General features: G+C 42.1%; 1 protein-coding gene across 2 annotated transcripts in view; it reads left to right on the forward strand.

Moving 5' to 3' along the window:
- SETBP1 (SET binding protein 1) overlaps positions 1 to 14,834 on the forward strand; it is a 267,469-nt gene that overhangs the window by 42,235 nt on the left and 210,400 nt on the right. The window contains exon 3 of one of the 2 annotated variants that reach the window (XM_041423538.1): positions 8,989 to 9,072. The exons of the other annotated variant lie outside the window; for it this stretch is intronic. Coding sequence (XP_041279472.1) covers positions 8,989 to 9,072 — 84 coding nt within the window. The remainder of the gene's footprint in view (positions 1 to 8,988; positions 9,073 to 14,834) is intronic. 2 annotated transcript variants of the gene reach the window in all.

Genomic DNA, 14,834 nt, shown 5'->3' on the forward strand with positions numbered 1-14,834 from the left:
AATAATAGTGTATTTTAGGAAATGTGTTTTTTTCCTTTCCTGAGGTCTTTATTGGCACTTTCTTTCTTTCTTCTCCTTTGGTTTTGCAGGGTCAGGACCTTGGGATATTGAGATGCATCAAAATTCGATGCAGCTTTTCCCCCCTTATAGTCACCTCCCCTTGCTCTAGCTTGTGCTACTATAGGAAAAAATAAGGTGACTTGAAGAGTTAAAGAAAATCTTAGCCCAGCATCACAGTCATCATGTCCTGAAGAATGTTCCAGCCCAGTTCAGGAGATGAGAATCTCCCTTTTCCTCCTCTGGCTGGAAGTCTTTCAGTGGGAATCTCCTTGCTGGAGTGTGGTGCCTCCTTGCCAGGGGAGCAGCACATGGGTTGATCCCTGTGAACAGGTTAAATAAACAGGACTATGTTTGGGTTAATTGTCACTGGTTCTACTGCTCTCCATTACTGATCTATCTGGGAGCCTGGCCAAGGAGCAGATGCGAGAGACAGCATCATCACCTCCCTCATCGTCTTCATTGTGTCTGGATTTATCCTTTTTCTTTTCCTTATCCCTTCATCCCTTTTTCTTTTCCTTTATTTTATTCTTTTCTTCCTTTTTTTTTTTTTCCACTATTTTTGTTTTTCTCTTTGGCTGAGCAAATAGGCCAGATGGCAGTGAGGGGAACAGACAACAAGTGAGCCATGGCATATGGGCAGCCTGTTTAATTTCAACTCCTGTTGGGAAGTGGCTTGCAGGGAGATAAGTTGCAAAAGCAGAAGAGAAGGAGGAGTGTGTGTTGGAGGGGAGGGGCAGGAGGAAGGGAAGACCCTTTTTGAGATGAAGCAGCCCAGCTGAGAGGAGTCCGAGGCACAGGGGACTGAAACCTTGGCTGCATTCCTGACACAAAGCAGTAAATTAGCTGTTTCTGTGTCAGTTGGTGCAGGAAGTCTTGTTGGCTGCACATGGGAAGGAGAGATGGGGATGTCTGCCTCAAACAAGGAGGAGGAGGAGGAGGAGAAGTCTCCGATTTCCATCTCACTCCCCCTGTCCCAGGCAAGCTCCAGCTACGTTTAGAACCTGGGATGTTGAGGTTTTTTTGCCCAGCTGCAGAAGAGGAGTCGTGCTGCCTAGATGATTTTTTTATCTTTGCAAATAGGATTGTGTATGTTTTGCTCATATGGGCATCAAAGTGAGATCACCCACTAAACGGTCCTTTGAAGCAAAAGGCATAACTTTTTAAGTTTTGAAACAAAACAAAATAAAAAGTTGACACAAAACAAAATTAAAGGCAGCTTAATAACAATGTAGTTGACAGTGATTCCCCTTTCCCCTTCTCTTCTGTTTTGGCCTTCTTTTTTCTCTGTCTCAATTTGCTTTTTGGATTCAATGTGCAAGCTATCAGTTTCTGGCTATCTATTCACATCATTCATGCATTTTGGATTTTGTTGACTAAGACCAAAGGGAGTCTTGCCTTAAATGTGTCCTAAATGATTTAGGAATAAAATTAGAGTGAATTGCACTAAATTAGAGATATATGAGGCTTCCTGTCTTTGTTATGATGTACTTAGACTTTGGGAGAGACTGAGGAGAGGTAGATGTACTTTTCTTACTTTTTATAAATATGTTGCTTTTGAATCTCAGCTTCATTGAAATGTAGTTTAAAATAGCTACGCAATTTAGGAACTTGAGAAGTCTCATTCCTGCTGATTCTTAATGGGTTTGGTGTTCCTTGGTATAGGTTCTCAACATCTTAGTCCTAGAGGCTTTCTTTAAAAAAACACCCATTTTGGCCAACAACATCATAATTTTGTTCTATTGGCTCCTCTTTGATGAGAACAAGCATGGAATCCCAATAGGATCATCACACACATGGACCATTTGGAGCTCTGTGCATGTTATCAGTATCGTGACTGGTGGGTGGGACTCCATCTCGATGTGCCCATGTCTGAGGCACAGCTGTGAGCTCCATGCTTGTGCTTGCCAGGGTGGGAAAACTCTACACACCAATTAGCTCTGGAAATCCTGATTCTGTTGGCAGGATGCAGATGATCCTGGGCAGCAGTTGCGCTCTAAGCCTGCACAAAGAACTTTTTATATGGCTTTAACTCTGCAGAGAAGTTTTTATTCACTAGAGATTCTGCAGAGAAATGATTATGCATCACTGGCTTGGTGGAGCAGAATTTTAACTTACAGCTCAGGCACTCCTCCACTGATTAGTTTTAACATGAAATAGAAACACAAGCCTGTGATTTATTGGTGAAATATTTAAGATAGATTGTTAAATTATTTAAATAGTGGAGTTTAAAGCAGGCAAGATAAAACAAAACAAAACAAAACAAAACAAAAAAGAAGGTTCATCCAAATAAACGCTCAGTTTTCCTGAATTTGAAAAATGTACATTTAGACTCACTAGTTATCTGAAAAAAAAAAAAAAAAGTTTCCACTTTTATTACCCTCACAAAAAAAACTAATTTTCAATCTTTTTCTGTTTGATCCCTGCAGACTGTGTTTCATCTGCATTGCTAGTAATTGTTGCAGCCTCCATCATTTCCTACCATTCATCTAGCACATATTTGGGCACTCACCCACACTGGATGCAGCTTTCTACAAATGCTAGTGGAGAGGTTTTTTGACTTACTGTTGGTAAAGCAGGTGAGGACTGCTCCAGTCTTCTTGCCTGGGTTTGGACATCACCCATTGTCTTGCCCTTAGATGTGACCTTCCATCCTTCCTCAAAAAAGCTTGTTTGCATCTGCTACATTTGTCTTTGCCCAGTTGCCCTCTGGCATCTGTATGGCATTACCACGAAGTAAAATTTGAGATGTCTTCTCAAAGGAGGAGAGAAAGGTCATACTTGTGGTCTTCAAAGGCTCCAGAGTGGTCACAGTAAGAGTATAGACTTGTGACAGTGTGAATGAAGTGTGAATAAGCATAAAGATATTTTGTGGACCTTTAACATTCATTTAATAGAATCACAGAACAATTTGCATTGGAAGGGACCTTAAAGATCACCTAGTTTCAACCTCCTGCCATGGGCAGGGACACCTTCACCTTCCACTAGACCGGGTTGCTCAAAGCTCTATCCATCCTCTCTTTGATCAGTTCCAGGGATGGAGCCTGTGCAATTTTTCTAATTTTTTCCCCCTAATTTTGAGACAAAATATATGGGACTTGCTGCATCCTAAGGAGCATTTAATGTTTTTAGTTTCTGATTGTCTAAGATTCTCCAATTTGAGAAATCTTGCTCACTTCCTCAGCCATGTCTGTTCTGAATATCAGATCAATGTAACACATGAAAAGCAAAGGCGATTAGGCTTTGACACATCTTCAGTAAAAACTCATGGGAAATGTGCATCAAGACCCATAGACAGCTTTAAAAATTTCAGTACTTTCTCTTCATCTACTCATATTTCAGCATAAAAAAATAAATATTTTTCAAGTCTGACCTCCTCTAGCAAACCCTTCGTCTTGGGCTGTGCATCCGAGAAGGAGAAAACTTTCAAGGTCTGATTCTTTTAAATGTGGCAGCTGAAAAAAAGATAATTAGGATAGGCAAATCCAAACAGTAATTTTGCAAATCGTATTTTTTTTTTTTTTTTTTTTTTTTCCCTGTGTATGTCTATATTATACTGTTCCACCTCCCTTCAAAGAGAAGCTGATAAAAAGGATTTGCTTGGCCTTTTTGTTGCTGAAGGGGGAGGGTGTCATTTTTGTGTAGTGCTGCGAGACAGATTCTGCAAGTGAAACTACCCCAGCAGGGGCAATCCTGCCCGGAGGGGACAACTCCAGGGACTGAAGCAGATTTTCTTTTTTTTTCCCTTTGCCCTCCTTTGTGGATTTGTTGTGCCGTGAGACCAGGTCCTTTATGGCATGTTAGGAGTGGGGTTTATGGAGCAATCAACTCCATCAGCAGTAGTGGCAATCACATAATGCTTTGGTCTTTTGTAATAGATTTTGTGTGTATGAGCTGAAAGTATGGCCGGGAGGGAAGGGGATGTGAAATGTTGTCTTTATTTTTTTTTCTTATTTTTTTTTCTTTTTCTTTTTTTTTTTAAGTTGGAAAGAGTCTGTCTGAGTTCCTTTATGCTTTTCAGGCTCAGGGATGAGAGAGAGCATGTGTACGTGTGCGCGTCTGTGCCCATACAGTCGCTCAAGTGGGAAAAAACCCCGTTTGCAGTTCACACAGGAGGAATTTCTGATGGAGACAACAGTGCTAAGCAGAAAGGCACATCCTGATCTCTAGCAAGTGAGGGGCACGCTGGCGGACACACGCACACAACACATACTCTCCAGGCGCTCTGCATAATACGTGCAAAGCGCTGCCCTTTAATGAACGTAACCTATGGTGGCTGGGATGCAGCCGGCCAGACCTCACCATTAATAAACTGGGAACATTCTTCTCCTTTTTAGTCCCTTTCAATGCCAGCCCTGCGTTTTGATCTCCCTTGAATGCTGCTCCCCCTCATTTGGGGCTCCAATTCTGAGAAGATTTGGCACATTGTTTGAGGTCGCAGGATGTCGGATTGATTTCGGAGCTTTTGTATTGACTCCGGGCTCCTGAATGAAGCTGTCATGTGTGTCTGTGGTTGGCTAGCAGGCTGTCCGGCTGCAAGCTGTGCCTTCCTTTGTTGTTTAGGCCTCATTGAGCTGAGGGAAGAGGCTCATTTCAGGGTGATTTACCACCACCCAAACACCAGCTGTCTGTTGTACTGCTGCTTGCCTCCACCTTGGATTCAGTTCTTGTTTCCCTTCCTTTCCCCCTTCTCTCCCACTCTACCACTGTAGGCACTTGGGTACTGGTTCTTCAAAATGTGTGGATCACCCTGACAGAACAGCAAAAAAACATAACAAACACTGAATGTGTTGTTCTTCCTAATGGTGTTTATGCAGCCATGGGGATTTTTAGAGTGTGCTGTTGCAGTGCTATACATAGTCTCAAAGAATGATATCCCATGTTGGAAGGGACTCACAAGGATCATCGAGTCCAGGTCCTGGCCCTGCACAGGACAGCCCCAAGGATCACACTGTGTGCCTAAGAACCTTGTCCAAATGCTTTTTGGACTCTGGCAGACTTCAGGCCTTCTCTGGGGTGGTTCCAGTGCCCGACCACCCTCCGAGTGGTTGTGCCAGCTCCCTAGGGAAAAAGCTGTTTCCAGTACTTTCAATTGCCGTCACTCAAAAGAGAGAAAGGCTAATGAAAACCAAGCAGGTTAGAGCACAACTGGACCTGTCAGCTTCTGCAAGGTGCATGGCACAGTGCTAAGCCAAGCCCACCTCTGGAGCTGAGCTTTCCAGCCACAGACTTGGAAGACAGGATCCTACTGTTAATCCCAGCCAGCAACTCCAGAGCACAGAGCCTGGCAGCTCCCTGGAGGCCGGCCGGTGCCATGTGCCTCGTGTCTGACTCCTTTAAGCGGGGCTGGCAGCTCCACACGGGATGGCTCTGGGCAATGCTGCAGTGATTTGTGTGTGCCCTGCGCCTCCCCTGGAGCTGCTGGCGTGAAACGAGTTGTGACCGACCCTCATTTGACTTCTGGGTGATGCAGTTCAGTTTTTCTCGACCACAGGCTGTTAAAACTGGCAACTGCTCAGCTCCTGTCACCCGTGCAGCTGAGATAATTAAGCCTGTTACTATTATTATGGGTTTTTTTTTTTATTTTTCTGCAAACTTTGGCCAACTACTGGAGCCCATGGTGCAAGGAGGTGGATGAGGCCAGCCAGATTCCCTATAAGAAGTGGATAATAGGACATATGTCAAGGAGCCTTCTTGCTCTTTTGCCTTGGGAAGGGTGATGTCTGGCAGTGGATGTGAGTCAGCAGAAGGCAAAGCGATCTTCCCTGTTGGAAAACCTTGTGCCTACCTGCTTCTAAATAGCACCTCATGTTATTAAAAGGCCAGGAAACACAGAAATTATTCTCAATGAAATAAGACCAGACATCTATAGTCAGTCAGATGAGGCTCCTCTCTTTGTGGTGTTCTTTCTTTCCCTATAAGCATCAAGCACCTCTGGACGAAGAAAGGAGGGAAATATCAGGAGGCAACAACCACAGCAGGATAGCCCCAGCAAGGTGTTTTAATTTCTTAACAAACTCCTTGGGCATTGGAAACTGTAAAATAACATACAGATAAACAAACAAAATCTCACTAACCCTTAGCACCCTGTAGGGCTCTGTTTCAGAGCGCTGAATAAAAGCTGAAGTTGCACATGCATGTTTAATGTAACACAAGGCGTGTGCTGTGGAAAAGCATGCTTTCCTCTAATCTGGTTCCAGACAGAAGCATCCAAACAGAAGCCCCTTTCCCTATCCCCACTGAACTGCTTGGTGTATGTGAGGAAACCCCTGAATGACAAGGCCTCCATCTGCTCTGGAACAGAGTTGCGACTGGCTGCAAATGTTGTCCATATGCTTTTTTTTTTTTTTTCCCTTTTGCCTTTCAACTTAGCTGCCTAATGTTAGACACCTATCTGCAAATTAATCATCTGCTCGTAAGAAGCTTTCCTAAAATAAGGTGGAGGTAGTAGTTCATTCATCCAAAGAACATTAAGGGAGGTGCATCTGCTGGAAAAGGAGGTGGGATTATTTATCCAGTGCATTGCTTTCATTTGGGTTTTCTTAGGGAATTGAAAGCCCATTCATTCTTGTAGTGTCAAAGGAAAACAAAAAAACTCTCAAGTTTTGGGTTCATATTTCCCTTGTTCTCTTGATTTTCCAGGTGGTTATGGGAAACATCTTGTAATGTCTCTCTGTTAAATAAAATTGGTGATACTTCTGTTTGGGCAGAAGAACATGGCCATGGTTTGCCATGAGCTCAGGTGGCATTAGACCCATAGAAGGGTCTAAAAATTGGAGTATTTTTCCCTTGGCTTGTGGTTAAAAAAGGTTGGATTATCTTATTTGACATAACAGCTTTGCAGTGGACAGTGGGACAAGCTGAGCACAATGAGACATATGTGGATATAGTTTCCTTACCACAAGTGTATGTTTATGATATAGCCACCCCAAGGCATCCAGTGGCTTTTTGGGAAATATGTGAGTCTTTCCTAGTTCTTTTTATAGTTCAAATTTGTCTCATATGCTGTGGGGTGTCTAGAAGGTAGGTCTCTGTGGTTAGACAAAGGGGTCTCTCCCTGTGCCTCAGTTTCCTGTCTCAAACACAGTATTTTAATACTCTTGCTTTAACTTACCATTTAAGCACTTCTGAGAGAAAAAAAAAAAAAAGCTTTAATTGATTACATCCCAATTGTTGAAGGATTGTAGTAAGAGTGGGCAAGAGTGAAACACCTTTGACAGATGGGAGTCACAGGCAGAGGAGGCAAGTTGGAAGTAGTCCCCTGAAAACCTCAGTCTGACACTTTTTAATCAGCAGCCCAAACATGAGGCATTTGGGGTAGTTATCAGATTAGGTATCAGTACAACTTTTTCAGTGTTGTAGTTTTTTCCCAGCTTCTCTTTTGAAAAGAGAGAAAAAGATAATTTCTGCACATTATCTGACCTTGCTGGGATTTGTGAGATGCTGAGCTCACCAAGTAAGAGACCTCTCCACACCTGGCAGGTTGCAGACTCTCCCAAGGTGACCAAAAGTTTATCGGCCTGTTTTTAATTCCTGCCATCAAGGGTGATCTCTCTGCTGTGCCCTGACATTGAGCAATGGCTGCAATTCCTTTTAATCATGCCCTTTCCCTTCCTCATCATTTAGGCCAGAGCATTTCCACTTGGCTAAACTCACTAACCGTGTTGGGATCTTCTTTTCTATATAAATTAATCCAGCTGAAATGTCATGACTGTTCATGGCTGCACATGAGCATATTCTGCCTCTGTTTCCCAGCAGATGCCAAGAGTGTTTATTTTTCAACTGTGGACAGCAAAAGTCTGGAAGTAGGCAATGTCTTTGTGTGCGTGCCTATGGAAAAACAAGTAATTGTGATACATTTGTGAGGACTCTACTGGCTCTTTTTGACTCCATGCAGTTTAAATTCAAGCAGCATTCTTACCAGGTCTGGAATCCCAACTCCTTTCTGCCATAGTGCTTTATCAAGATGTCCAGGTTTGATAAGCAACAAAAATACTTTGGTGAGGAACCAAAGTGACAAATAATCCCCAGAAAAGAACCCTGTTAACATGAGGAACCTTTCTGCTTGTATCGTACTCAGTCAGTCTGATGGGTTTTTCAACAAAAATAAAGATGTCTGAGCTCAGCTTTTCTCTCAGTCTGTTGGCTGCAGGTAAAAGGAGAGTGAGTGGACTCTGTTTCATTGCAAATCTCAACTGGTTTGAGCATCAATCCCTGGAAGTATCCAAGACCAGATTAGACAGAGCTTGGAGCAACCTGGTCTAGGGGAATATGTCCCTGCCTATGGCAGGGGGTGGAACAGGGTGATCTCTAAGGTCCCTTCCAAACCAAACATTCTATGAGTCTATGTCACAGCCATTGCGGAGTCTGTACCAGCAGTGTCAGGTGAGAGTGTGCTCTTGGATTCCTGGCATGGGTTTACCAGGGGTGATGTGGATCCATTGTTCTACTGAGAGCAAGTCTCTCCTGAAGACTTTATTGCACCAAATCTGGGCACATTAGAAGTAAGATGGCATTAAGCTGGTAAAGGTGAACAGAAAAAGTAGTGTATGAGCTTTTCCTCAAGTCACTGCTGTTTGGTATTGGTATTGGGTGAGTATGCTAGATATGTTCCTGTTCATGTAAGTGTATGAAAACCATGGGTTAAAATAACATGTTTCTTTTCAGCTTTGCTTTTCCACTGTCTTTTTCCACACACCTTGCTTTCCTTCTGCCTCTGACTTCCCTAATGCTGGGATATTATCCTTTGGGGAAGTCTTCCTGGCAGATTGGGAGCTCCCCCTCTGTGAAAGTGAACCTCCCAGCAGCACAGGAAGAATCCACAGGCTTCCCTGATGCCCTTTCTTCCCCTTCTCCTGATCACAAATACAAGCCTCTTAGTCTTCAGTGGTTCAGACTGTGCTGATGTTTTTCCTTCCTTATCTCTTATAGGGAAAAGTCATTGGAGATGCAAAACTGCTTATGAGTTGTGGTTGCAGAAAAGGGAAAAATTCTCAAGTGAAAGACTCAGATCAGGTCAGTCAATATGTACCTTAACTGGTGAAATCTAAGAATGTCTTAACATCTGGTGCATTTGATCTGTGTTGTTGCATATCAGAATTCCTGGACACAAACAGAGTCCTTGGCATGATTGACAATGGTACAACATTAATGTTTTTGTGTTTGTTACTTGTAGAAAAACCCTCAAGCAAGACTGGGGATTCATTGCACTAGGAGATTTTAATTCCCTAGCCTGGCTCATTCCCATCTGGTTTATTTATTCATGAATTCTGTTTCTTTATAAGAATCCACTCCAGGCAATGCCTTTCTTAAAGAATATTGCATTTCCTTGCTGGCTAAATGCATGCAACCTTTGGTCTCCTACTGTAGCTGCCTGGATGGGTGGTAGTTCATTGCATGCTTTTGTTCTGAAGTGACACCATCACAAGGACGTTCTTTATTGGAGTTCCTCATGACATTTGTTCACAAACCAATGGCCAGGTTTCAATATTCATTACTTGGAATGAATGACCCCTTATTCTAAAATTGGTCAAACTGACGTTGGTGGGATCACTTTTGGGGTTCAGTAATTGCAAGTGAGATGGACTGTGCTTGGAAGAACAGCCAGCTGGTGGTCTCTTCTGTCCCCCTACCACTTGGCACTTATTCAGACTAGCCAAGTTCATCCCTGACAACTTTTTTTTTAAAGTTTTTATGGCCTCCTCTTTGTAGCTCAAGATGAGTTTGAATCTAGAGATAATTTTTTCCAAAAATGAAACAAAATTTGGTTTGAGCATAAACATTTTATAAAATCAGGTCACCCAATGTTAAATGTGGCAGAGTGAAGCAGCTGGTCTCAATTACCAAATAACTTTGCTCTCTAATGTATCTTGAGGACAGCCTGTGTCTGGATTTAGACCTGAGGCAGATTCAAACTGTGCCCATGAAGCTCCAGAAACTCCTGATAGTTTCCTGAAAGGAAAAGAGATTAATTCTTAGGAAGAAAAGTGTTTTTCACCTTCAACATGCATGTTCATCAACTTTAATTAATAATAGTGTCTCAAAACCTTGTTTTGTTAATGTTTGAGATTTGAGAACAGATCTTATCTATAAGCCTATCCATCCATCCATGTACATGTTCTGCAGTATTCTCTGTTGTGAGGAATGTTGGTCACACTTACAAATTCTTTCTAGAGTTAAGTCTTTCATTGATTTGCTTTGTTTTGCTTGGGTGCTTTTATTAGAATTTTCAAATTAATTGTCATGAGCTGTATCATCAGTTTACCGTCAAGACAAGGATTCATATTACCTTTCTTTAAAAGACTAACTTCCCATTCTCTCAAATGTAAGCTTAATATTCTCATTTTGAGGTTCTAACACATCAGGGGAAAATTAATGTAGAAATAAGCACTCTTACTAATCTTAGTCTTTTGTATTTTGATGTACTCTGGTTGAATTACTTTAAGAGGACCAAAACACCATTAAAGCCCTGGCAGCATAGATCAGAAATAAAGTTGGAACATTTTGATTGCAGAGAGGTTTTAAAAAGCACTATCTCTAGCTAACTCTGGGTAGTAGACCTCAAACTCACAAATGGCAATATTTTAATTAGCGTGTAGGCAACAGTTTTCAGAGGGAAAAAATATCCCATTCTCTTTGATGATTTCTGGAACTGTGATAAAATATTTTTTGCATACAGTTACTTCCTGAAATCTAATTTTTGATGCCTGATGATGTGTTGACCATATCAGTACCTCTTTATTTTCTGTATCAACATAAACTGTTGGGAAAGTGCTTGCTTCAAAGGCTATAAAGTTCATTCTTCATGCTCCTGGCAGGGTCCTGTCTATATTTCAGGGGATAGGAGGTAGATGGGAAGGAAACTAGTACAGGAGGGTGGGTGGTAGTGTGGAACATTTGTCTGCAAATGCAGGACCTCAGATCAGCTTATAAATTATCCCCTGGGCCTTGTAGATAAACACAGACTTCTATGGTGACATCGGCTGGGAAAGGCAAACACTTGCTGATGATTGTAGGCTAATCCTCCAGGACAATAATTGCCAGAAAACCAAGGAAGAATTTTTTTAGGAACAGCTTGTTTCACTTTGTGAAGGGGAAAAACAGTGCACTGGATTTAGTTTGGTTTGCAGAGCTCTACCCCTGCCTCCTGCACCCTTTCTCAGATTTGAAAGATTTCATTATTGTTACTGTTGTCGGGACCTTTTTAATTTTTTCCTTTTTTTTTTTTTTTTTTTAATAATTTTCCTTTGTGTTTCACTCTGGTGCCTCTGTAAAGTTTTGTGAAAATGCAACTTAGTTTTCATTTGCATGAATGTATGCATAAATATGTATGTGGTTTTTATACCATTAGCTATTTAAAGGCTTGGTTTTAAAGTCACCAGCTACTTTTCAGCTGAATTTTTTGTGAAAGGTGATGTTCTGCAAAGAGCTGATTTTTCATTCATTCCTTCAAGTGAATTTGGAAACTGGAAAAAAATCCTAAACACACTGCCCCAGCTGAACCAAAACATATCCTCATTGCCAAGGATTTAATTGACCAGCATTTCTTACTTCAGCCTGGAGAAGAGGAGACTTAGGGGAGGCCTCATTGCAGTTGCAACTTGCTTGTGAAGGGAAGAGGAGGGGCAGACACTGATCTCTTCATTTTTGTGAGCAGACAGGACTTGAGGAAACAGCATGAAACTGAATAAGACGGGGCTTAGTTTGGAGATCAGGGAAAGGTTCCTTCCTCAGAGGGTGCTGGCACTGCCCAGGCTCCCCAGGGAATGATCAGGGCCCTGAGGCTGCCAGAGCTCCAGGAGAGTTTAGACACCACTCTCAGGGATGCCAGGGTGGGATTGTTGGGGTGGTTGTGCAGGGCTAAAAGTTGCACTTAATGATCTTAGTGGGACCCTTTCAACTCAGAATATCCTGTGATTCTCCAGGATGCTTCTAGAAGCAATGGCACCCCTTGACCTGAGCCCTGCTTCCCTGAGTTTGGCAAAGTCACCAACTATCTGCATGGTATTTTCCATGTTGCAAGTCACTAGTGTGTAAAATCTGGACCTGTCAAGGGCAGAAGTCCAAATGGGCTTAGACGGGGCTGGGATTTCACAACAAGCACCAGGAACCCAGCATTCCTGTTGGATTTGCACCTGACCAGGAGAGGGACTGGTGATCTGTGTTCTGTGGCCTTCCAGTCCAAATCAAACCCTGCATGATGATGTAGTAGGGTAAACAGTGCAATATAAATCCCACCAAAGCTTTGAAATCCTCTAAGGGAATAGAGCTGAGTGCACTGAAGAACTAGAGTAGCATCCCCCGTGGATGGTCTCGAGCAAGCTTTGGGTCAGTGAAGCAAGATGATGGAGAGGAGTTCCCAGATAAGGTCACCTTTTGAAGCAAAACCCCCATATCCTTGTCTGCCTTTGGTACCATTGCTTGTTGTTTGTGTGCTTTGTGGGAGTAAAATTTATCCATGCTCTGAGGCCCAGAACCAAGTCTCTGCACCACAAGCATCCTGCTGTAATTGTAAGGCTCATATATGCCCTTTGGAGTGCTTATTAGATTCACATTAGTTTATGCTTCCCCATAATCTTATAAAGTTATAATGTTCCTTATTATTTGAGATGCATTGTTGTTTAAGAATGACAGTCCTGGACTAGGATTTCCTTGTGCCAAGTAGCATACTAACATAAAGAAGGAAAGAACCAGGGAGCAATTTCAGTGGTGTGCTTTCTGAGGAAAACAAAAATGTAATTTAAGAACAGGAGGGAAATGTGTGGGTGGGCAAATAATGTGCATATTAGAGTTATGCATAAGGTTAAGAGCCAAAAGTAGCATAGTCCACCATATCCTCAGCACGTGCAACTTTCCTTTCTGAGGGTTTAGTTTTATTTGCTTTCCATTGCTTCTCCCAAAAGGTGGGTGCCTCATCAGTGTTTAACTGCTTTGATACTTTGATTTGCAGTTGTTGTTATAGGGTTTTTTCCCTTTTTTCCCACCTCTTTGCTTAACTTCTCTGGTGGTTCCTGTGAGATCAAGTGTTACTGAGAAGTCAGATCCACTTTTCCTTCCCTGTGTTTGGTCTTGGTTTTAATATGACAAACATGTGCCTGCTCTGGAAATGGTATCCATGCTGCAGAGTAATTATTTAGTGAATGGTGGATCCAGTTCATGTTGGCAAGGATCAAATTAATCATTATTAATCATGACCCCTCCAACAGTAACCTCATCCTTTGCCTAAGTGCTGCTCTTTATTAAGAAGTAAAAGCTATTAGAGAATGGCTGAGCCATTGCTTTCGTTGCACCAGCACAGGGCTCGGGACTTCTGGCAGGAGGCAGAGGAACTCAGTTCAAAGCTAAAAATAGATTCACATGGCCCACGTTCCAGAAATGAAATAGGCAGCTTCCCCTGTGGGTTGCTTCGGCCTCATCTGAGTGTCCTCCTTTCCCCTGAAGCCTCACGAGATTTTGACTCTTTCCAAAGGTTGAACTCAGTGTTAGGGATTAAATAATCTCTCTCAGACTTTTTTTCTTTGTCTGCTAATTTGTTTTTCTTTTCAAACTGAAGCTGATTTCAGTATAATCTAATGCATGTGCAGTCCTTGCAAGGATAGGATTTTAAGATCCATTTTAAGATCCTGGTTGCAGCAGGATTCAACAGCTGGTGAGACTAACCAAGAGCTTAGCTCCCTGGGACTTCAGTTGCACCTAGCAGAGCCTAAATCAAGGACACTTTTTGAGGATTTCTGGATTCCTTGAAGAAAACACTGCACTGTTGAGGTGAGGCATGCAGTGATGTTCATCTTGTGCAAAACAGCTGTGAGAAGTCAAACTTCTCTCTCCAAGTACTGGATTGTGGTTTGCAGAATTATGTAGATACATGTATATGTCAGAATAGAGCTTTCAGTCACCAGAGGTCTTCTGAGAGTAAACAGTAGTTTAATTTATAATTATTTTGGTTTCCCTAGCAGTTTCATGTTCTTTTTTAAAAGGTGAGGCAGTGCTATCCATTGATGTTGTTATTGTTTCAGAAAAAGCACAATGACTTAAGTACTGGATTGAAACCAATCTCCACAACCTTCTCACCCCACAAAGTCCACCTTAATTACTTTTTAAAATGTTTTCACTGACTGTGTGGAATTCCAGGACAAAATCCTTTAGGACAGAAAAGGAAAGGAAAACATCTTTTGTCTCCATCTAGCTCTTCATTACCTGGCCGGTAGCAGTAGAAATTTGGAGCAAACCTGACACGTTATTTTGACCTTTGCCAAAGTTGTTGTGGGAATAACATTGTTCAATGGTTGAAGGAATTTATAGAAGAATAAAAGTAACAGCAAAGATGAAGGGACCAATACAAATTGTCTGGTAAGCTGCTGTGAAATTTTACATGCTCAGAGCTACTGATAATTTCCCATCTTAAAAAAAACAGGACGTGGAGGTTGTAGGGGAGGAGGGTGAAACGTGTGTAAAATAAACCCTCCTCTTTAAATAGGTAACTGTTCTGGGCTGAATTGTGTCAGAGCTACGTTCCTTTGGCAGCCAGCATTGTTATATCTGCTGAGGGCATAGCAAAGGATTGAGACCAAATTTTGGAGGATCTACCTTAGCCTTTGTGGCTCTCCCTTGCATTTCTTACACTTGTTAGCAAGAAACGCACTGAGGCATGAAATGAAGGAGTGCAAAGGCTCCCGTACCTCATCTAAGCAAATCTGGATCACACCCCCTCAGTTAATGTTTCTCTCAGCTAAAAGAAATAAGAGTAATAAAAATAAGTGAAAGCATTGACTAACTTG

Source organism: Onychostruthus taczanowskii, unplaced genomic scaffold (assembly GCF_017590055.1).
Source record: "Onychostruthus taczanowskii isolate IOZ18803 unplaced genomic scaffold, ASM1759005v1 scaffold79, whole genome shotgun sequence".
NCBI classification, from domain to species: domain Eukaryota; kingdom Metazoa; phylum Chordata; class Aves; order Passeriformes; family Passeridae; genus Onychostruthus; species Onychostruthus taczanowskii.